Source organism: Phocoena sinus, chromosome 2, assembly GCF_008692025.1.
Source record: "Phocoena sinus isolate mPhoSin1 chromosome 2, mPhoSin1.pri, whole genome shotgun sequence".
Classification (NCBI taxonomy): domain Eukaryota; kingdom Metazoa; phylum Chordata; class Mammalia; order Artiodactyla; family Phocoenidae; genus Phocoena; species Phocoena sinus.
This window is the reverse complement of record NC_045764.1, coordinates 127,772,633-127,795,936: the sequence shown is the minus strand read 5'-3', so window position 1 is coordinate 127,795,936 and position 23,304 is coordinate 127,772,633. Positions and strand designations below refer to the sequence as shown.

Below are 23,304 nucleotides of genomic sequence, written 5' to 3'. Positions count from 1 at the left end.
TTCTGCTGTGATCTGAACAGGAACGAGTTCAAAAGACCTTTCCTCATCCAATTGATAAATGGGCTATTGCTGATGCACAGTCTGCCATAGAGAAACGAAAACGAAGAAATCCTCTCTTACTGCCTGTGGACAAAATCCATCCTTCATTGAAGGTAGAACAAACAAGCAAACAAACAAAAAACAGACACAAAAAAGCATTGGGGAGGTTACTTTTAACAAATAATACTTTATATAGTATTTGTGTATTTATATAGCATGGTCTTATTGTGTATGTGCACTTGAGTGTGTGTACACTTATTTATACACATACATGCATATATATGTTTCTTAATATGTGTAAAAAACAAAAAGAAGTATGCTTTGATGAAATCATATTGCTTTTCAAATACTATTAAAGGTTAATGATAAGAAATAATGCATCTTCGTGGCATATTCTAATGATTGCTACCCCTGATTGACTTCCAACTTTTTGTTGATTAATAAAATATATAATGCAAAAGCTCCTGTGAGTTCAGAACTGTTTTTAAATCTGTATTTATCACAAATGTTTTTCTATACATTAGAAAAGTTGTCTAGGGAATATTACTTAGTCTATAGAAAATAATTGGTATACATGGATTTGAATACTATTTGGTAGCAATTTCAAGACTCCCCCTCCCCCCACCCAACACACACACATACACACATCCTCCCCTTAGTAGAAACCATTGTAATTTGGGGATATTAATTAAAGCAGGATCCTTGAAGATAGCAGATACTTGTCAGATGGGTTTCAGATAATGTATCAAGAGGTTTTCAGGGAAGTCCAGTCCAAGATTTCTGTCTTAGAATCAATCATCTCTCCTTGTTTGATACTAAAGGCAGATTTGTTAGATTACATGTCTCTTAAAAAAAGAGAGAGAGAAAAAGAAACCCTGATACTGAGCCAACAGCTCATTATATATCCTGTGGTACCTTTGAGTTTAGATATTTGGTTTATAGAAAGTTCTTTATAAGCAAGAATGTTAAATAAAATTTTTAAGTGCTTAACTGCTACTTGACAGTGCTGCCATTTTTTGGAATTAAATTGTTTATTTTTTCCACAGGAAGTTTTAGGGTACAAAGTGGACTACCATGTGTCCCTATATATTGTGGCTGTACTAGAGTATATCTCAGCTGATATTTTGAAATTGGCTGGTAATTATGTTTTTAATATCCGACATTATGAAATATCCCAACAGGACATTAAAGTGTCAATGTGTGCAGATAAGGTAAGTGTTAAAAGGTATTTAAACTTAACCTGAATGACAGAGACTATATGTCACTTATACCTCTGTTTTATATATATATATATATATTTTTTTTTTTTTTTTTTTACGGTATGCGGGCCTCTCACTGCTGTGGCCTCTCCCGTTGCGGAGCACAGGCTCTGGACGCGCAGGCTCAGCGGCCATGGCTCACGGGCCTAGCCGCTCTGCGGCATGTGGGATCTTCCTGGACCGGGGCACGAACCCATGTCCCCCGCATCGGCAGGCAGACTCTCAACCACTGCGCCACCAGGGAAGCCCTATACCTTTGTTTTTTAATACATGATTACATTAGTGATTTTTATAGTTACTGGTGTTGGAAGACAGAAAAATGGTGGCTTTACAGACTAACAATGATATTTTCAGGTTTTTTAGCATGTGACAGGATGAGAATCTCTTTTTTTCCAGCACGAATTTTTTACCTACAGGAAAAAACATCCAAAGCCTCAAACCAGTTTAAGAAAAGTAGTTTGAGTTTTGTACTTTAAGAAGGAGAATAAATACAGAATATTCAGATACGTTTAAGAAGTAATTTTGAAAAACATGCTTTGATTTCACAGCATGGGTCATTGGGGCACAGGTAGAGAGAAGACTTTGCCATGCCAGAGTTACTTCCTTTTGATAATTTTTTGTTACTTATCTTCTTTCTTCCTGGCTGTAAGCTACTGAGGAAAGAAATTGAGTCATTTCTTTATTTTCCTCTCTCCTCCTTTTCTTCCCTTCCCACTTTCCCTCCTTTTTTTCTTACTTTTTAAATCAACATTTTTGAGTACCTCTTATGTGTGTCACTGTCCTGAGCATTGAAAATACAACAGTGAACAAATCAGCAATCCCTGTGTTAGAAGGAGTTTATTTTAGTGGGAAATAAAAGTATTATAACCAAATAATGGCAGCACAATGTAATTAAAACTATTATACAAATAAATCAAAGGTGGTGGAGAAAGTGAGTAACTGTGGCATAGGGGGGACCAGGAACATTTCATAGAGAAGATACCTGAACTAGACCTCTAAGGGTGAATTACCCCAGGACCTGGCACATGCCAGTGGTTCTCCACTTTGCACATCAGAATTACCAGAAAGCTTGTAGAGAATACTGATACTCACCCCCAGAGCTGATTTACTTGGCCTGGGATGGGCTTCTAAGCCTCAGAATTTTCAAAATTTTTGAAACTATCACAGGTGATTCTGATGTGCAGTTATGATTGAGAGTGATTGTACTATGCCGTAGTCCCAAAAATGATTTTTCACTTAAATTTCGTAGTAGAAATTCCTTGTTATTTCTATTTTGACTTCTGAAAAAATGAAAAAAGTGATTACATGGTTTTGTTAACTTTGTTTCTAGCTCAAACTTTTAGAAAAGTTGTATGTTCAATAAAAATACTCCCCTGTACCCTAAACCCCTTGAGAGTAGGTTGCCAACATAGTTTAGTGTGTCCTACAAACAAAAACATTTTCCTGCATAACCACGGTATGACAATCAAAATCCAGGAAATGAATGTGGATACATTATATTATGTAATCCTTAGACCCCGTTCAAGTTTTGCCACTTGTCCCGGTGATGTCCTTTAGAGCAAAATGATCCAGTTCAGAATCATGTGCTGTGTCTAGTAGTCATGCATCTTTTTTCTCCTTGTTCATTCTGGAACAGTTCTTCATTCTTCCTTAACTTTTATGACAGTGACGTTTTTAAGGATTATACCTGTTAATGTTTAAAATGCCCCTTCCTTTAATTTTTCTGATGTTTTCTCTTGATAAGATTTAGGTTATGGATCTGTGGCAGGAATATCATAGGAGTTCTTCTCATTGCATTTTCTTACATGACATACAATTTCACTGTATCCCATTACTAGTGATAGTCACTTTGATCACTTGATTAAGGGTTCATCCTCTAGGCTTCTCTACTTTAAAGGACTCCTTTCCCTTTTGTAATTAATAAATATTTTGTGGAATATTTTAAGGCTATGTAAATATCTTGTTCCTCATCACAAAAATAAATTTATTTATTTTGTTTATTTTAATATGGACTCATTGATTCTTATTCAGTGGAACATAACCTGTCACTTCATTATTTAATATTCAGATTGTCTCAGATTTGGCCAATGGGAACTCCTTCAGTTTGGCTTCTCTGTCCCTATCATTCTTTGAACACGTTCTTTTGACACAAGATGCTCCAGGTTCAACTTGTTCTTTACCTGCTGCTCAAGCCTGGAATTAGTTGGTTTCTAAAAAATCCTGGTTCCTTTTAGTGAGAATGGTATTTAGAAACCAAGATCTTGGTGCTAGATGAGCTCATTGATATTGGAGTGTCACTGCTCTGGTCTCTTAGAGGGCAGAATTAGGGAGTGTGTGTGTGTGTGTTTTTGTGTGTATATACATATATACATACACATCTATATTTATTTCTCATCTATCTTTATATAAGTTCACAGATCTCTTCAATCCACATTCAACACCACTGGATTCATTTTAGCCTCCCCTTTTTACACTTGTAACTCCCTTATCTGATAGTGAGATAACCTGGCTCCTGTTTTTCTTAATATATTTATTTATTTGATCAATCCTTCTGTATGTGACCAGTCTCCCAGCAGGCCTCTCTCCCCCCGCTGGTGTAGGCACCGTATTTTGGCATAGAAACCCTTCTTCTCTGTATACATTCTCCATACTCCACTCAAGTTCTGACAATCCCATGTTGCACCACTGCTGCTGCTGGTCCACCTTCCCCTGCAAATACCCTTCTTATCCACTAGGGCTCCAGCACCGTGAATCAAGCTGCCCTATCATATGGATAGTCTCTTTACTCCGAATGATCTCTAACCTCTTGTGCCAGGTTGTGAGCCCCCGCCCCCAGTAAACACCCTCCCTACTCCTCTCAGGAGCTAGCACGCTGAGGCAGGCCCCCTCAGCTTTTCCTCACACCCTCGTGTAGGGATTCCTACCTTATTTGCCCTATTCCTCCCCTCCCCCTGCCCTCAAACAGTGGCCTTGGACAGGATTATTGAGGGACTGTGGGAAGGAGAGACTTTATTCCGTATCTGAGTCAGTTACCTTTTCCATGACTCTTTTTAAAGGTGAAAGCAGTTAAATTCTAAACAATTACACAGTCTCAGAATTACAAGAGACCAATCCACACAGGTTTATCACAGGATATTGAATATATCAATAGTTCCCTGTGCTATACAGTATGACCTTGTTGTTTATCCATACTATGTACAATAGTTTGCATCTGAATTTCCTATTAACTTTCATTCACTAATTCTAATCTCTCTTCTGGACTACATTAGATAAGACCAAACTGTTTTTCAGAATAAGTCATTCTGTTATTTAAAGCTTTTTTCCATGTACTAAATTTTTACCTTTTGAGACTTTGAAATCCAATCTTTTTGTGACATGATTTTCAGATCTCATTATTGCGTTGCTCTTACACTGATTTCTAAAACTAAAGACAACAGTCTAGATTTGGTCTGACCAACACAGAGTACAATGAAAGGCTCACCTCCTTTATTCTATATGCTGTTCTTTTATAATTTTAGCATTAACTTTTTTGGGCACACATATCACTCTGTTTGCTTAATGAATTTGCAGATGTTTCAGCTCCCTGGGACTTTCCACATGAGATACTCTTATATCTTTGATTTCTTACAGCTTGTGCTGTTGATATTTTTTTCATCTAAATTTGAACTCAAGTTTTTCTCTATAAAACTTCGTAATGTTACTGAGACTATGCTCTAGCATATCAAGATATTATAAAAATCGAATTTTGTCACTCATCATTGTAGATATCATACCAGCTTTTTGTAATATATGCCAGTCTGAGAAACTTAGTTTGTTTTAGTTGTAATTATTTGTTAAAAATATTGGAAAAGTTTAAGAGATGAGACTTCTCACATATGTTATTAGAGGCATCCTTCCAGGTTAATAAATGACCACTTTTTTTCACTATGGCCTTTTCGTCAGCTACTGTTTTACCTCTTTGTCTAATTCAGGGGTCAGCAAACTTTACCTGTAAAGGACCAGATGGGTGGCTGAATATTTTAGGCTTTGTAGGCTATACGTCTTTCTTACAACTACTCATCTTTGCCTTTGTAGCAGAAAGGAAGCCATAAACCAATGAGTGTGGGCTGTGTTCTAGTAAAACTTTATTTACATAAAGGGCAGTAGGCTCACTGTGGCCTATGGGCTGTAGTTTGCCCATCCTTTTCTTTTCTTTCTTTTTCTTTAACATTTATTTATCTATTTGGCTGAGCCAGGTCTTACTTGCAGCACGCCGGGTCTTTGTTGCCGCCTGAGGGCTCTTAGTTGCGGCATGCTGGATCTAGTTCCCTGACCAGGGATTGAACCCCGGCCCCCTGCATTGGGAGTGCAGAGTCTTAACCACTGGATCACCAGGGAAGTCCCCTGCCCATCTTTTTCTACTGTGATTCCAAGTTTGTCATGAGAGACTGTCCTAGGTTTAGCTAAGATACAGATGACTTTATTTGTGGGACTAGTCATGTGAATGGATTAATGAGATTAGTGTGACATGGTGTGATCTTAGTAAATCTAAACTGATTTCCTGTGATCACTATTTCAAGAGCTCACAAACCATCTGTTTAATAAACTATTCAAATAAATGCTTTCTAGGATTCTGTGTAATTTCCTAGACAAGGTCGTATAATTTGATAGAGAACTTGACAACTAACCTTTTTTCTACACTTAAAAATAAAAGCAGCATTTGACTATATGATGTATTCTGGCACATCAAAGATTGCTGAGAATAGTTAGATGGTCATAGGAAGGAATTTTAGAGCTCAACCCCTAATATACTTGTAACTATTAAGGAAAATAATATTCAGACTGGAAAAATAGAACATACATGCTTAAGACGAAAATTCATGTTTAAGAAAGGCAAGAGAGAGTAAGAGAGCACAGAGCTGCTCTGTAGAAGGTTATTTCTGTGAGCCCAGATGTTATAGAAGTTGAGTACTTCTGTATTTTTTCTTTTGTTGTAATATTACTCCATCTGTTCCAAGAACCAATTCTCCTTTATTATTCTTATTTGGAACATGACCAAAAAAATGCTTTTATTGTCCTAACGTTTATTCTCATCTTTAACTCACTTGGGCTTTAGCCTTTCATTACAAGTCTAACAGTTTACAACATAAAATGCATATGTGCTCTTTTTTAAAAAAATATTTATTTATTTATTTATGGCTGCGTTGGGTCTTCATTGCTGCGTGTGGGCTTTCTCTAGTTGCGGCGAGCAGGGGCTACTCTTTGTTGTGGTGCACGGGCTTCTCATTGCGGTGGCTTTTCTTGTTGCACAGCGTGGGCTCTAGACACGCAGCCTTCAGTAGTTGTGGCGTGCAGGCTCAGTAGCTGTGGCGCACTGGCTTAGTTGCTCCGCGGCACGTGGGGTCTTCCCAGACCAGAGCTCGAACCCGTGTCTCCTGCATTGGCAGACAGATTCTTAATCACTACGCCACCAGGGAAGCCCTACATATATGCTCTTTAAGTAAGTATCTTTTGTGCATTTACTGTGTATCAAATGCTATGGATTTTAAGATGAAATCATGGCTCTTATCCTTAGAAATGTCAATATAAATTAGGTGCTTATATAGAAAAGAGAGAGAATTGCTAATGGAGGACTGAAGCCAATGGAAAAGATTTTGATAGAGTTCAGGGAGAGTTGGGAAAAGCTATACAAAGACAATTATATTTTAGCTAAGTGATGAAAATGGCTAGGGATTTATCAGATGAATAAATGTGAGGGTTGGAAGGAAAGAGAAGTAGGAGCAGACATTCTAGACAGGAGAATAGAAGGAACTGATGAGATTTAAGAGCTGTTTCTGAGTTGGAGTTAACAGGATTTGGGGACTGATTTGGTGTGGAAGTTGGAGACGTGTTATGTCTAGGGTAGTGACAAGTTTTCTAGCTATGACAGCCAAGGAGATGATGCTGTGATTAGTGATTCTGAAGTAGAGTGTACATGTATAGGTTTGTCAGACAGAGATATCTAGCAAGCTTCTGGTAACACTTGCCTAGGGTCCAAAGAGATGCTGAGATAAATGTTTAGGGAGTTATTATCTAGTAACTGAAAATCGTTTAAGAAGATGAGCTCACTCAGGAGGAAGTGTAGTAGATGTTTCAGATTGGTGGCCTGATAGTGAATAAGGACTCCAGGTTTATTTCTTAAAATTTTGAATTATTTGCAGTCTGTTTATATTTACAAATATGAAAATTCTTCATAAAAATCTATATTCCAGACTCTTCTTGAGAAAAGAAAATGAAAAGGCCTGACAGAAGAGTTGGCATTGAACAGTGCCTTTCTTCTTTAGGTGCACGCACCTTCTAGTTTGCCACATTCCCCATCACCTCTTCTTATGTATTAACATGATATTATCTACCTGACTCCTATAGCATTTACATTCGAGATTTTGGGTGTTGTGTGACCAAAACAGTTCCAAAGATGGAACCCTGCAGTGGATGTTGGAAAAGGTGAGTAGTAGAGAAGGAGGCCTCACTGACAGAATGGTGTATGAGAAGCCAAGGGAAGAGAAAGTTTTAAGAAGTTCTGGTTAGCTGTGTTAATAACTAGAGAAAACAAAAAGATATTCAAAGGTCATTAGTGAGAGCAGTTTCAATAGAGTAGTGAGCTTGAGAAGTAAGAAATTAGAGCAAGTACAGACTGCTTTAAAAGTATCTCTGGTGGGGAAGAGAAGACTGTTCTGTGTCATACCTTCTGTTCTTTTGCGTGTCTGCTTAAAATCAGATTTCATTAGCTAATTCTCTGTGCAGCCCCAATGGTTTCTTCAAAGGTCTAATGTGGCTGGGAATCAGAGGTAATGATGGCAGGAGGGTAAGTTTCGTGGAGGGGGGGCAATGAGGAGAAGATGGATTTTAAAGTATCACAGGAGATGAGGCTAGGGAAGTGGGCTGGGATTAGATTGTGAATGGCCTTTATCTTCATGAAATTAGAATTGTGTGCTGAAAGCAATGAAATCCAGTATTGTTTTTAGGTAGGGTATGACACAAATTTGGTTTTAGGAACATAATTTTGAAACTGGGGCTGGGAAGAAACCAGTGGCAGGGAGATCATATTGCAAGACCTTTCAATAGATGTGATTGCTTAATAGTCTGATTTGAAGCATGGAGGGGAATGGAGAGAATTGACCAGATTTAAGAAATATTTTTCAGTTAGATTTAAAAGAAGATCAGGAGGGCAGGGTTCATGTTTATTTTGCATATTGCTGTGTCTTACTAACATCTGGCACAATTTCTGGTGATCAATAGATGTTTTTGAGAATGAATGAATGAATATCTCATGTTGTATTGTTAGAATTTCCTCTCATCCCCTTGAAATTGTTTTACTTTCTGGAGCTTCCTTTTTGGGATTGTGCCTTTTTTTCCCCCTAAACTCTAAGAAAGTAGTTTTCAGTCAGTCTGGAGTATATAATTAAGTAGGTCCAATTTTTCTCTTCCTTTAAAACTATTTTTAATTCTAAGAAGTATGGTCACCTTTTTCCTATTGCTTTTGATATACAGCTAGTTCTTGCCTGTTGGTTGACTTAAAAACATAGTAGCAATCTTCACTATTTTCTGAAAGGGGAAATTGTCACTATAGCAATTTAAGCATCTGTGGGGTGCTTGATTTTTTTTTTAAGATTTATATATTATTTATTTATTTTTGGCTGAGTTGGGTCTTAGTTGTGGCACATGGGATTTTCATTGAGGCATGTGGAATCTTTCGTTGTGGTGTGCAGATTTTCTCTCTCTAGTTGTGACGCGCAGACTCTGTAGCTATGGTGCGTGGGTTCCAGAGCACGTGGGCTCTAGTTGAGGCGGGCAAGCTCAGCAGTTGTGGCACACGGGCTTAGTAGCCCCGCGGCATGTGGGGTTTTAGTTCCCTGACCAGGGATGGAACCTGCATCCCCTGCATTGTAAGGCGAATTCTTTACCACTGGACCACCAGGGGAAGTTCCAGGAGATGCTTGATTTTAACAAATGAACTTAATAGCAGTTGTTGATGTAGTGAATATGCATCAGAAAAGCATCACGCTGTTAATACATTTTGCGTATCATTTCACTTTTCTCCTTTAAACTCTACTCAAGTGCACATAAGCATCCTTACAGTAGGACAAAAAGCTACCATTTTGGATGCCTGCTGTTTGCCAGACCTAACAGTATGCGTTTTATGTCCATTACTTCATTGAATTCTTTCATCAGTTACATTTTACAGATAAGGGATCTGACTTTCAAAAGAATAAATAACTTGTCTGTAATCACAGGTAAGTGGTAGAACTGGAATTTTGGTTCAGATTGTTGTTCTCCAAATGTGTGCTCTTTTTGCTATTATATATTTTATGTTTATGTGTGCGTATGTACCTGTATTTATATACACACAGACATACATGTATATATGTACATATATGTATATATATATTTCATTATTAGATTTATCTTATTTTCATAAATATTTATTTCTCCATATCCAGTTTCGTTTGAACGTTATCTCACTTCAACTTTTCATATTTCTCTTATTTTGGATTTTCTCTTACAATTTTAGCCTGTAATACACACAACTCTCATTGTTTAATAATGTTTTAATTCCAAGTACTTTGAGATGGTCTTATAACAGTAAGGAAAATAAGTTTATCCATTACTGATTTATATTTCTTAGGTTTTGATGGACATGTTTGATCAGGATGACATAGGCTTGGTTTCTCTTTGTGAAGATGAACCTAGTTCTTCAGGTGAATTAAACTACTATGACCTTGTCAGAACGGAAATTGCAGAAGAAAGACAGTATCTACGGGAACTAAATATGATCATAAAAGTGTTTCGAGAAGCTTTTCTTTCTGACAGAGACCTGTTTAAACCTTCTGTAAGTACCTTTTTGGGTTTGAAATTCTGTCTACCCCAAAAAGTCATATAGTAGCTTAAAATCATAAATAGTAACTTCATATACTTTATGAGTATGTAGAAAAAATATTGTTTTATATAGTATTGTGGGGTTGTTTAGCTTTGTCTATTTTTCATTTTTTTCAGATTTTTTGTTGAAGTATAGTTGATATACAATATTATATGAATTAAAGGTGTACAACATAGTGATTCACAAGTTTTAAAGGTTATACTCCATTTATAGTTATTATAAGATATTGGCTATATTCCCCAGGTTGTACAATATGGTAAGTCCCCTACATACATACCTTCAAGTTGCAAACGTTCAAAGATGCAAACATGCCCCTGTATGCCAGCTGTTGTACTGTACTACTGTACTTTTCAAGGTACTGTACTGTAAGATTAAAAATGTTTTCTTTATATTTTGTGTTTGTTTTTTATGTATTATTTGTGTGAAAAGTATTATAAACCTATTACAGTCCTGTACTGTATAGCCGATTGTGTTAGTTGGGTACCTAGGCTGACTTTGTTGGACTTATGAACAAATTGGACTTACGAACCTGCTCTCGGAACGGAACTCGTTCGTATGTAGGGGAATTGCTGTACATCCTTGTAGCCTATCTTACACCCAGTAATTTTTACCTCCCATTCCCTCACCCTATATTGCCACCGACACCCTCTGGTAACCACTAGTTTGTTCTCTTTATCTGTGAGTCTGCTTCTTTTTTGTTATATTCACTAGTTTTTTGTATTTTTTAGATTCCACATATACTTGATATTTGTCTTTCTCTGTCTGACTTAATTCATTTAGCCCTCCAAGTCCAGCCATGTTGCTGCAAATGGCAATATTTCATTTTTTTTCTTATGGCTGAGCAGTATTCCATTGTGTATATATACCACATCTTCTTTATCCATTCATCTGTTGAGGGACACTTACGTTGCTTCCATATCTTGGCAGTTGTAAATAATGCTGCTATGAACATTGGGGATATTGTGTGTTTTTTAATATGTGAATTGTTATACTAATATATAATAAGTGCAGTGACAATGAAAATTAGACACAAAATTAGGGGGATTACACTGGAATAAAATCTTTTTCGGGCTTCCCTGGTGGCTCAGTGGTTAAGAATCCACCTGCCAGTGCAAGGGACACGGGTTCGAGCCCTGGTCTAGGAAGATCCCACATGCCGCGGAGCAACTAAGCCCGTGCGCCACAACTACTGAGCCTGCACTCTAGAGCCCGCAAGCCACAACTAGTGAGCCCACGCACCCTAGAGCCCATGCTCCGCAACAAGAAAAGCCACCGCAATGAAGAACAGCCCCCGCTTGCTGCAACTAGAGAAAACCCGCACGCAGCAATGAAGACCCAACACAGCCAAAAATAAAAAATTTAAAAAATAAAAGATCTTTTTCTGCTGTGCAGTATTTGAGATTTATAGTCATTCATTTGAAGATGGTGAAAGAAATGTATGGTCTAGAAAAGAAAGACTTATGCTTTTTCCTGTCTTTTGGTAAGCACTTTAGGGTGTAGTTTAAAGTTTTACTAGTGGAACTTTTGAAGAATAAAAGTTTATACAGAATGTCAAATAAGCAAAGGCAGAGCTCCACTGTTGGAAGACAGCGTAGGAATGGGGTGAGTAGGATGGGGATCCAGGGAGACTTGTCCATGTTTTTCCTACCTCTCTAGGGTCTGAAGTCCACTCTAAGGAATCTAGCTAGACAAATACTGTTTTGTGGGGGGTTAAATTTAGATTTATTTTTCTTTCCTTCATTTCTCATGTGATCTGTTTTTTCTTAGATGTCTGAATGTCTTTCACTTTATTTTTTTAATGACTTTAAAAATTTTTATTTTTATTTTTGGCTGCATTGGGTCTTCGTTGCCGCGTGCAGGCTTTCTCTAGTTGCGGCAAGTGGAGGCTACTCTTTGTTGTGGTGCACAGGCTTCTCATTGCGGTGGCTCCTCTTGTTGAGGAGCACAGGCTCTAGGTGCACGGGCTTCAGTAGTTGTGGCGCACGGGCTTAGTTGCTCCACAGCATGTGGGATCTTCCCAGACCAGGGCTTAAACCCGTGTCCCCTGCATTGGCAGGCGGATTCTTAACCTCTGTGCCACCAGGGAAGTCCCTGAGTGTCTTTCACTTTAAATATTTGGCTTTTCTCTTACTTCCTGACTTCCTCCACCAAATAACTATTACATGAGTTAATAGAAGTGATGCTCAGACACAGCTGGCCGAGTGCTTAAGATTAGGAACTGATTTAGCTTTTTTTTCTTTTTAAAATATTTATTTATTTATTTGGTTGCACCGGGTCTTTGTTGTGGCATGTGGGATCTTTTAGTTTCAGCATGTGGGATCTTTAGTTGTGGCATGTGAACTCTTAGTTGTGGCACATGGGATTTAGTTCCCTGACCAGGGGTTGAACCCGGCCCCCTGCACTGGGAGCACAGAGTCTTAGCCACTGGACTGCCAGGGAAGTCCCTGATTTAGCTTTTTCATTCTTAAGGTGTTTTTAATTGGCTTTTATCCTTTTTTAAAAAAATGCATATTTAGTTTAACATTTGATAATAACTCCTACTGGACACACTGCCTTAAGTAGTCAACATTTTATGTTTTTTAAAGTACTCTCCTATTTTGTGTGACCCTTAACAATTCTCTGAGATAGGTAGGACAGGTATTATCATTTCTACCTTACCGGTGAGGAAATTGACATAAAATAGTTATGATAAGTTATGGAGGTTGAACTTGAATTTTGGTTCTTTTATACCACAGTATAATTGGGTTTTGTCTATAGTGGTGTGAAAAATTAAAAGCTTAACAAATGCTGTTAACTAATAACAATTGCTGCTAGCTAATATTATCCTCGTTGCCGTTTCTGTGTCCCGTCAGTTTTCATGCCTCAGGAATTAATTTTTATGGGTCTCTTTTCACTGAATTTGTGCTGATTTGATAGAAAATTTTTATTATAATACTGAAGGGTCAAGAGAAAGAGAGAATCCCTTTTCTCTATCTCTATATCTACTATATTTTTTCAGCATAAATGAGGCTATAAACTTTTGAAATAAAGGCCATCTAAGGTCAGAGCATAGAACTCAGTAAATATTTGATAAAAGAATGAATGACTCTTGATTTTAATTTACTCCTTTGGGCCCTACTCCTATGTTTTCAGAAAGCTCACATTTGTGGAAGGCCTAATATATGCCAGGAGCATTTTATAGAAATCATCTCGTTTAATCCTCTTAAGAGCTTTATGGGTAGGTATTAATGTACCAGCTGTGTGACCCTGGGCAAATTACTTAACTGCTCTGTGCCTGTTTCCTCATTTGTAAAATGAGGATGATGATAGTATCTATCTAATAAGGCTGTTTTGAAATTACATGTCAAGTAATCAATACTTACAGTAGTGCCTGGAACATAATAACAAGAAATGTAAACTGTTATAATTGTCATTATTGTCCTAATCCAGGGTCACTCATCTAGCAAGTAGTGGGGCCAGAATCCAAACTCAGGTCTGTCAGTTTCCTTAATCTGTGATGCTTTCATTACAAGGTGCAGAGTGAATAAAAATAGTTGGCCATAACCTGGATAATCAGTCTTATGGTCTTTTTGTTTCCAGAGGACTTAACATGTTTTAACCCGGATAAAAGTCACACCTGAGAGCTTGAATGAAATCTTTAATTCCTCCTCAAATTCAAGAGACACGCCACATATTGTGAAACCAGTTTGTGTCTGGATTAGGAGTCAGATCTTCATTTTGATCCCAGCTTTTGTCATTAACCAGCTCTGTGAGACCTTGATCAAGACTTTTAGCACTTAGCCAATTTTAAAATACTCAAATGCCAAAATTCTTTATGTAAAGAGTTGCTTAAGTCATCCACCATATGAGATTTACAGTAAATTTACTGGAAAATATAGATTCTGTATAGTTTTGTTCAATAATTCTAAATCTAATCCAAGAGGTTTTTAAATTTCTCTTCTTTATTCATGATTGACTTTTGCTATAATTTAGAATATATTCAATATTTTATGTCTTGAAATATACTGGTATGTGATTGGGTGAAAATAATATCCTTAACACGTACATTACTTATATTTAGTAATTCTTAAATGAAATTCTGAAACTGACATGCCTTACTTAACCTTCCTTTTTTTTTAGGATATTGAAAAGATTTTCAGTAACATTTTAGATATACATGAATTGACCGTGAAACTTTTAGGTTTAATTGAAGACACAGTTGAAATGACTGATGAAAGCAGCCCTCATCCCTTAGCTGGAAGCTGTTTTGAAGATTTGGCAGAGGCAAGTTTACAAAACTGGTTTCTCATTAAAGTCCTAAGTGCTGTATTAAGATATTATTTGTGAAAATTAGAAGACACTGCTGGCTGCTATAAAAAATACTTACGATTTAACCAATAGCAAACTAAAATTACATTGTCTTTATGGTGACACTTTATAGTGTAATTATGATAATATTTATAGCAAAAGTTGATAGACTAGTAATGTTTAAGATTTTTTTTTTTTTTTTTTTTGCTGTATGCGGGCCTCTCACAGTTGTGGCCTCTCCCGTTGCGGAGCACAGGCTCCGGACGCGCAGGCTCAGCGGCCATGGCTCACGGGCCCAGCCGCTCCGCGGCATGTGGGATCTTCCCGGACCGGGGCACGAACCTGTGTCCCCTGCATTGGCAGGCAGACTCTCAACCACTGTGCCACCAGGGAAGCCCAAGATTTTTTTTTTTTTAATGGCAAATGCATTTAAGGTGAAAGAAAAGAAATTTTATTGACCATAGCTGTTTAGCTTTTGTGGATTTTAGTCTTAATTTCCAAAAATGAAAAAGGAAGTTTATATTTTTTTCCCAAAGTGCAAATCATATTTTTGTTCTTCAAATGATTATAAAAATAACGTAGCTCATTGTAAAAATATTCAGAAAAATATAGATGAATATAATAAGACAAAAATAACTTCATTTTGTAATACCTAGAGATTAGTTATCTTTATAAGATTTATTTATCCTTATGAACATTTGTCTGCATATTCATACAAACCTGTGTATATTTACAAAAATAGGATCTTACTATTTTATAACCTGTTTTTTTTCACTCGATATCTTGAACATTTTCCATGCCAGTAAATATACTTCAACACAGCTTTTAAAGTCTGAAACTACCATGTTCTATGGAGACACTATATTTTAACTATTATTATTAAGCATGTAGGTTTTTTCAGTTCTTTTTGTTATTGTAAACAATACTAACATATTTGTATAATGCCTTCATAGCCTAGTAATTATTTTAGGATGCAGTCCTAGAAATGGAATTGTGGTACTAAAGACTAGGTACATTTTTAGAACTTCGAAACATTCTGCCAAATTTACTTCCAGATAAGTTCCAGTATATGCAGGCCCTCTTTTTACCCATATCTTCACTATCCCATTAATTTTTGTTATTACCCCATTAATTTTTGCTAGTCTAGTAGGAAAAAACAATATTTCATTGTTCTTTGAGTTTTCTTTTTTTTTTTTAAACTAATGATGTTATACATCTTTTCATACTCATTGGCCATTTTTATTTCTTCTGGAAAACAGGTATTAAAAGTGCTTTCTTCAGATATCATGTAAATTTACTAGTTTTATAATCTCTTCCTAATTTTTCTGAAAATGTAAGTCACTTTAATTACATCCATTTTGTAGACAATGGAACTGATAGTATAGAAATACTCAGTTACTGATGCCTAACCGAGATATTCAGGCTTGCTCTAAAGTTTTTTAATATTGTGATATCTTAGCATATTAATTTGTAGTCTGGTTGCTTGTTGTACTCTTAAAGATATCATGGTTCAAAAATATGTATTAAAAATGTATTTTCTAATTTTTATTTTGTGGTAAACATGTAACAAAATTTGCCATTTTAACCATTTTAAGTGTACAGTTTAACAGCATTAATTAAATCCATAGTATTATACAACCATTACCACTATCTATTTCCAAAACTGTTTAATCACCCCAAACAGAAACTCTACTCATTAAATAATAACTCCCTATTCTTCCCTCCCACATAACCCCTGGTAACCGCTAATCTATTTCTGTCTCTGTGAATTTGCTGATTCTAGATATTTGATAAAGGTAGAATCATTACAATATTCTCTTGTGTCTGCTTATTTCACTTAGCATAATGTTTTCAAGGTTCATCCATGTCATAGCATGTATCAGAACTCTCTTTCTGTGACTAAATAATGTTCCATTGTGTGTATGTACCACATTTTGTTTATCCGTTTATTTGTTGATGGACTCTTGTGCTTTTTCCACCTTTTTGGCTATTGTGAATAATGCTACAGTAAACATTGGCATATGAGTATCTGTTTGAGTCACTGTTTTCAGTTCTTTTGAGTATATACTTAGGAGTAGAATTGCTGGGTCATATGGTAATTCTTTGTTTAGCTTTTTGAGGAACTGCCAAACTGTTTTCCACAGGGGCTACACCATTTTGCAATTCCCACTGGCAGTGGACAAGGGTTCCAGTTTCTCTGCATCCTTGCCAACACTTGTTATTTTCTGAAAAACATACTGCATTTTTAACATACAACAATGAAACAAATCTTAGTTCTAGCTAAACATTGGAGATGTTGATTATTATAAAATAATAGGAATTTATTTCAGTATAAACATGGACAAAATATGGGCAGTTTCTGTTTTGTTAGTTTACTGTATGTTAGTCTTTGCTTTCTTTTTCTAATTTTGAAAAAGTGGAGAGTGGATAAAACAGTGGGAATATCACTTTTTGCTTCCTTTGAAAATAATCCTCAGTGTAAACTCATTTCAACCTAGGTAAACCTAACTGAAATTTCAAATCCTGGCCTTATTTTACTAATAAGTACACCTTTTGTTTATCTGGGGTAAATGTGTGTATACATTTTAATAGTTTGATACTTGTGACCACAAGTCAGTGACCTAACTTAAGACCAGTAACTTCTTGTCATCCATTGCCCAAGGTCATTACTTACATTTATTAAACATTTCCAAGTTACAGCCATAGTTATTATTTGTCCCTGAAATAAAAAAAATTCTGACACCTCATGGAGGACTTAAATAAAAATTTGCCATTAAGTAATCTGTACCATATTAGTAGAAAAGATGTTCTTTTAAACCTAACACGTTTTCCTTTTTTAAAAAAAATAGGAACAAGCATTTGATCCTTATGAAACATTATCACAGGATATTCTTTCACCAAAATTTAATGAACATTTCAGTAAGTTGATGGCCAGACCTGCAGTGGCTCTACACTTTCAGGTAAACTTAAATTGAATATTATTTTTAATAAAGCGACTAAAGAAATATTTCACCAGTCCTTCAAAATCTGTTAATTGTAAGCCTATTCTAGGTGGTTTTCTGTTTTCTGTCTTGAGTTCTTTCAATTTGTCCTTAATGTGGAAACCTCTTATAGAATACCATCACAAATACTGATTGACTAGAAAAATCTGGCACATTCTGGATCTGAGATGTAGAGATGAATATGGAGAGCTATTTCAGGATCTTATTCCCTACAGGAGATAAAACCAAAATCATGAAGAGTGGAGAATATCCTCACATATATTCATACAGATTTCTCTATCAGACCTGTCATTTAAAGGAGGTAGATATATTAATGGAGAGTATGCAAGTTAATTGGCTCAGTAATGCAGTTAGATAAAATGAGAGTAAGTGGAGAGAGAGTAAAAATTATATTTTTACTCTCTCAACACTTAAAGAAGGTAACATTGGCATTGATGATCCTTGACTACTACTTCCTGCATTTAGACTGGCTCTTCTCCCTTAGCATATGAATATGGTCAAATCTTTATTGTCCTAAAACAAACGAATAAATAAACAAATCTTTGTCACTCTAGCTCGTCCCCTTTTTGTTTTTTCCATTTGTAGCCAGTTGTCTTCATATTACTTTTTATCATTCTCCCTCAAACTGTTACCATCTGTGTTCTAATCAGGATGTAACACTAAAAACTGCCCTTGACAGTAAACTTAACCACCAAATCCTGTGGATATTTTGATTTCATATTTATGTCTGTAGTATTTATTAGTACCCCTGTTGTCCTTTTTGACTCCTATGATACTACTTACACCTAATTTCCATCTTCTCTGGTTTCTTCTCAGTCTCCATAGTTACAGGTGTTACCCAACTTCTGTTAGCAGCCCCTGCTGTTCTATTCCTCTGTGCTATCCTTCGGTGACTTTATCCATGCCCTTTGCTTTCACCTATATGCTGGTGACTTCCTATTTGTATTCTCAAGTCATAACTTTCTTTTGAACAGTGGATGTATGTGTGTGTATGTATATACTTTCGTATAACCAGCTGACCTTTGAACTAATTCATTTGAATATCCCACGAGGACTTCAAATATAAATGTTCAAAACAACTTACCTGCCTCCCTCCTTTACTGTGAGTTCCCATTATTATCATCTTCTACTTCTGCTCTACTCAAAAACTTGTCAACTTGGAATAAAAGTTACACTTAATTCTCAAAATTTACTTAATTGAAAGAATAATTCTTTAAGTTAAATCTTATATATTCATATAAACCATGAAGTAGGCATTAGTTAAATGGAAAAATCTGCTTATAAAATCTTTGCATACTCATCAAAAGCACTCACAACATTTCTTGTTTTATTCTTACTTTATTAGTAATTCTTACTGTGGGATTTGAATGGGATTTGAAATTTGAATTTAAGACCCAATTATTTAAGCTGTTGTTCCAGATATTCAGTAAAATTCAGAGTTAGATATAAAACCCCTTTTCAGGCCAAACTCACTTGTACTGTATTAACTTAAAACAGATTCTTCATTTGTAAAATGAAAAAGTAATGTTTTCTCAAAAAACTTTAATAAAAGTTTTTTATTAAAAACACACAACAAAACTTCTTTAGAAGATGTAGGCATACTTTAAGAATATGAGCTTTGGAGTCAGAACTTCTGGCTTTGAGCCAATTAATAGTTGTCTTACCCTGATCAACTCACTTCATCTCTGAGAATCAGTTTGCTCATTTGTAAAATGATGATGATAATGTATACCTCTTACGGTTATGAAAATTAAACAGGAATACACTAAGCACATTTGGCACATATTAAACAGTCAGACATTAGCTTGTGTTGTTTTTAGAGGACTCCTTACACTATAAACACATTGCATTAATATTTTAGAATGCACTTTAGTAGCCATTTCAGTGCTAATTAACAATACAAATGATTTTTGTAGGCTAATTTTAAAGTTTCATCTTGGTTCCACTTAAAGCACTGTATGTAAAATATATAAAATTATATCTAGCATAATCTGTATCACTATCTTAAATGATAAAAGAAATTAATTTCTGCATATCCTGGTAAAAGTCTGTTGAACAAATTATAGTTTACTTGAGTTAACAATAGGTGAGAGTTATGGGAGGGTTTACCTATGAGTATATATTTTAAAAGCAGCATCTCGAACCCTTTTCTTCACTTTGTATATTGCTTCTGTCTGTATTTACCTGATGAGGAGAAATACCACTTTAGATAAGTCAGCCTTAATGACATTTAAAATCAACATGAGTAACTTTTAAATGCCTTATAAATTTTACAAAATCATTTATTCTGCAGACTATTAGTTTTCAAAACTGGGATATACCTAACCCTAGCTATACACTAAGATTTTCCAGGCAATATAAGGGTACAGATATATTTAAGGGAATTAGTTTCTAGTCTAACCTTGTTTGTGTTGTTGCATTCTCTTCCAATTTTTCTTACACATTACTTCTTGTCATATTGAATTTTTCATTATGCATTGATCCAAGGTGTAAAAACCTCCAGGGTACCAGCCAGGGAAAAGAAAAAAAAAAAAAAGGATTGCTCCTGAAGGAGAGTTTATTGAGTGCAAAGCCAAAAGGGTTCCAAAAGCAGGGGATGGGGTGATTGTGTTAAAAACTCTCGGTAGTTGAAATGTCATATCTACCTTTGTCTTGTCATGTTTATCTAAAAATTAAGAAATGAGAAGTTTGTAACAAGGGTGAATATTACCTTTTTTAAAAAGTACTTCATCATTCATTGGACATTGTGGTAAAGGAGAGGGGAGGCTTGTAAAGTTCTCATACCTGCATGTTTTATGTTAGAAACAGAGGTTCTTCCAGATGCTTGCTGTATGTAAGACTGTGACATTAACATGTGTATTTCAAGTTAAGAATGATGTCAGACTTGTTGCAGAAATTTAGTCTGATCTGGCTATTTATTTTGACATTGAAGATTGGCTTTATCAATTAAGTTATATAACAGACATTTTTCATAAATTAAATGAGCTAAATCTGAAATTTATTTGATCATTGTTTGATGAAATATATTTAAATCACATCTACAATGTACCACATCCCCCAAAACACATTCTTTGTAACTACTTAAAACATTTTTAATAAAATTGACATAAAAATGTGTGAGACAGTACATAGCTTTTCAGCATTCCTTTAGGGTATGTGGATGCCAAAACTTTTGAAGAAAAGCTGAGAAGAATATTGTTAAAGTTATTTTAGCCATGAAAGATGAAATGTATATATTTAATTATCTGATAACTTAAAGGAGGAAAAAACTTGATTTACAGCACTTCAATTTCAATATAGAACATTCTTCCTGTTATAGTTTTGTTAGTCTGTATCTTGTATTCTGTTTTTGGGGCGGAGTGGGGGGCACACTGTGCAGCTCGTGGGTTCTTAGTTCCCCGACCAGGGATTGAACCCGGGGCTCCGGCAGTTAAAGTGCCAAGTCCTAACCACTGGACCTCCAGGGAATTCCCTGTAACTTGTATTCTTAAAATCTGCTTCTGTTAGGCACTACTGTTACATAACCTTGATATCAGAGATATACTGTTTTTTGTCTTTTTGCTTTGCAGTCCATTGCTGATGGTTTTAAAGAGGCAGTTCGTTATGTCCTTCCACGCCTTATGCTGGTGCCAGTATATCATTGTTGGCACTATTTTGAATTATTAAAGGTAAGATGAAAGCTTCCTGAGGCAAAAAAATAGTTGCATTTATGAGGCTTAAAACCTTTTTTTAAATCTGATGTTATTTTCCATACTTTTTATTCATAAAAGTAAAGTATCTTAAATGTCTCCCTTCTTTCCACAGACCATAGAGAAACACCTATATTTTTTATCTTCATATCATTTCCAAGTGGTAGATAGAGGAAAATGTATCTTTATCATTTGATAATATAAATTCTCAAAGTAATAACATCATAAAAACGTTGACTTTTTAAAAATTATATTTTGGAGACACACAGCAACAATGGTTTAACTCTTATTTTATATAAGTAATTAATAACTTTTATGTATAGCATTGTTCTAAACTTCCATCTTGTTATAACTTGTCAAGAAAAACACTTTAAAGTTGACACCTTTTCCGCATGCAGTATGCAGTGTAATAGCTGGAAACCAAGCAACAAATTAAAAAATAAAATTATGGTAAAAGTTGAACTCTTTTTAAAGATCAGTACACGTAAAAATATATTGAATTCCTAAAGTTCTAATATGTAGTATAAACTTTATTATGATATATTATATACATAGAGAAAAGTATAAAAACATAAACATGTTTTATAATAAATAAATGTAATGCGTAAACACACCAGAGGTAAACCACTACCCTGACTTTAATGGTAATTACTTTTTTGCTTTTCTTTACTTTAACCACCTATGTGTATATCACTAGAAATATATGTAGCCTGTTTCTGAACTTTTTAATCAATTGGATCAAATTATATATATTATTTTGTGTCTTTTATCTTCTTTCAAAGTTATATTTGTATGATTCATTGATGTGGTTGTATGTTGTTCTAGTTTAATTTTCTTCCATTGTTTGAATAAACCATGATTTATTTATCCTTTCCTGGTTGAACAACAGTTTTTTTTGTTTTTGTTTTTTTGTGGTACGCGGGCCTCTCACTGTTGCTGCCTCTCCCATTGCGGGGCACAGGCTCCAGATGCGCAGGCTCAGCGGCCATGGCTCACGGGCCCAGCCGCTCCGCGGCATCTGGGATCCTCCCGGACTGGGGCACGAACCCGTGTCCCCTGCATCGGCAGGCGGACTCTCAACCACTGCGCCACCAGGGAAGACCCTGAACAACAGTTTTTTGCTATTACTGATAACACTTGCTATGGACATTCTTTTTATATCTCTTGGTACACATGTGCATGCATTTTGTGTCTCTAGAGTATATACTCAGGGTTGGAATTGCTTGGTCATAGGGTGTGCATATTTTCAGATTTAATAGATGATGTCAAACAGTTTTCCAACGTGAGTTTTACAGTTTATACTCCTACCAGAATGCAGGTGATGTCTCTCTTTATGCATATTTTCATATTTTAAATTTTCTGTCATATGGTGTATTTATAATGGTATGCGGTGTTTTTAATTTGTATTTTCTTGATTATTAATGTGGTTGGGTATATGTTTATTGGCCTTTTCGATAACCTTTTATAGGGTTATTCAAGTCTTTTGCCACTGTAAATATCTTCTGTGACTTGTCTTTGCATTTCATATTTCTATTTGTTTTTCTTGTTGTGCATTAATTAAAACTTAGTATATTCCATATTTTTTCTAAGAGTTTAGTTTCACTGATGAGATCTATGTGTGTAGGCTTCGTACGACTAATACATTAGCAGCCCCAGATGTATATTTAGATTCCTAAAATTTTTTAGAGAATGTTCATGTCTAATTGTAAGTCCTATCATTAGTCAGAGTTGCCTTCTAATATTTGCCAACATTTAAAAATCCCAGCTTGACTATAATTGAAGCTTACTTTTTTCTCCTATCTGGATGATTGGTTTTTAAAATCTCTGAGATCTGAATCTAAAATCAGACATTGACTATGATGCCCTGACTCATCCTGAGGCCACAGCTACTTTTACTACCAATTAATTACTGGACTCCAAGTACTCTTAGCCACTGTGACTGGGACTAGTAGTTGGTCAGTTAATTAAAAATAAGGCAAAGAATCATAAAAAAGAAATATGCACATTTTATTTTAATAAATACATACACACAAAACCCCTACAAATGAACATTTATATGTATTTATATGCTAATCTGTTGACTTGGAGTAAAACTTTTTCTTTGAGTATGAATCTTGCTTAAGTACAAAAAG

At 35.5% G+C, this 23,304-nt stretch overlaps 1 protein-coding gene across 1 annotated transcript in view; it reads left to right on the top strand.

The window, feature by feature from the left end:
* Window positions 1-23,304, top strand: part of SOS2 (SOS Ras/Rho guanine nucleotide exchange factor 2) — a 99,518-nt gene that overhangs the window by 29,440 nt on the left and 46,774 nt on the right. The window contains exons 3-8 of the mRNA XM_032618892.1: window positions 21-152; window positions 1,086-1,250; window positions 9,943-10,146; window positions 14,314-14,457; window positions 17,331-17,441; window positions 21,053-21,151. Coding sequence (XP_032474783.1) covers window positions 21-152; window positions 1,086-1,250; window positions 9,943-10,146; window positions 14,314-14,457; window positions 17,331-17,441; window positions 21,053-21,151 — 855 coding nt within the window. The remainder of the gene's footprint in view (window positions 1-20; window positions 153-1,085; window positions 1,251-9,942; window positions 10,147-14,313; window positions 14,458-17,330; window positions 17,442-21,052; window positions 21,152-23,304) is intronic.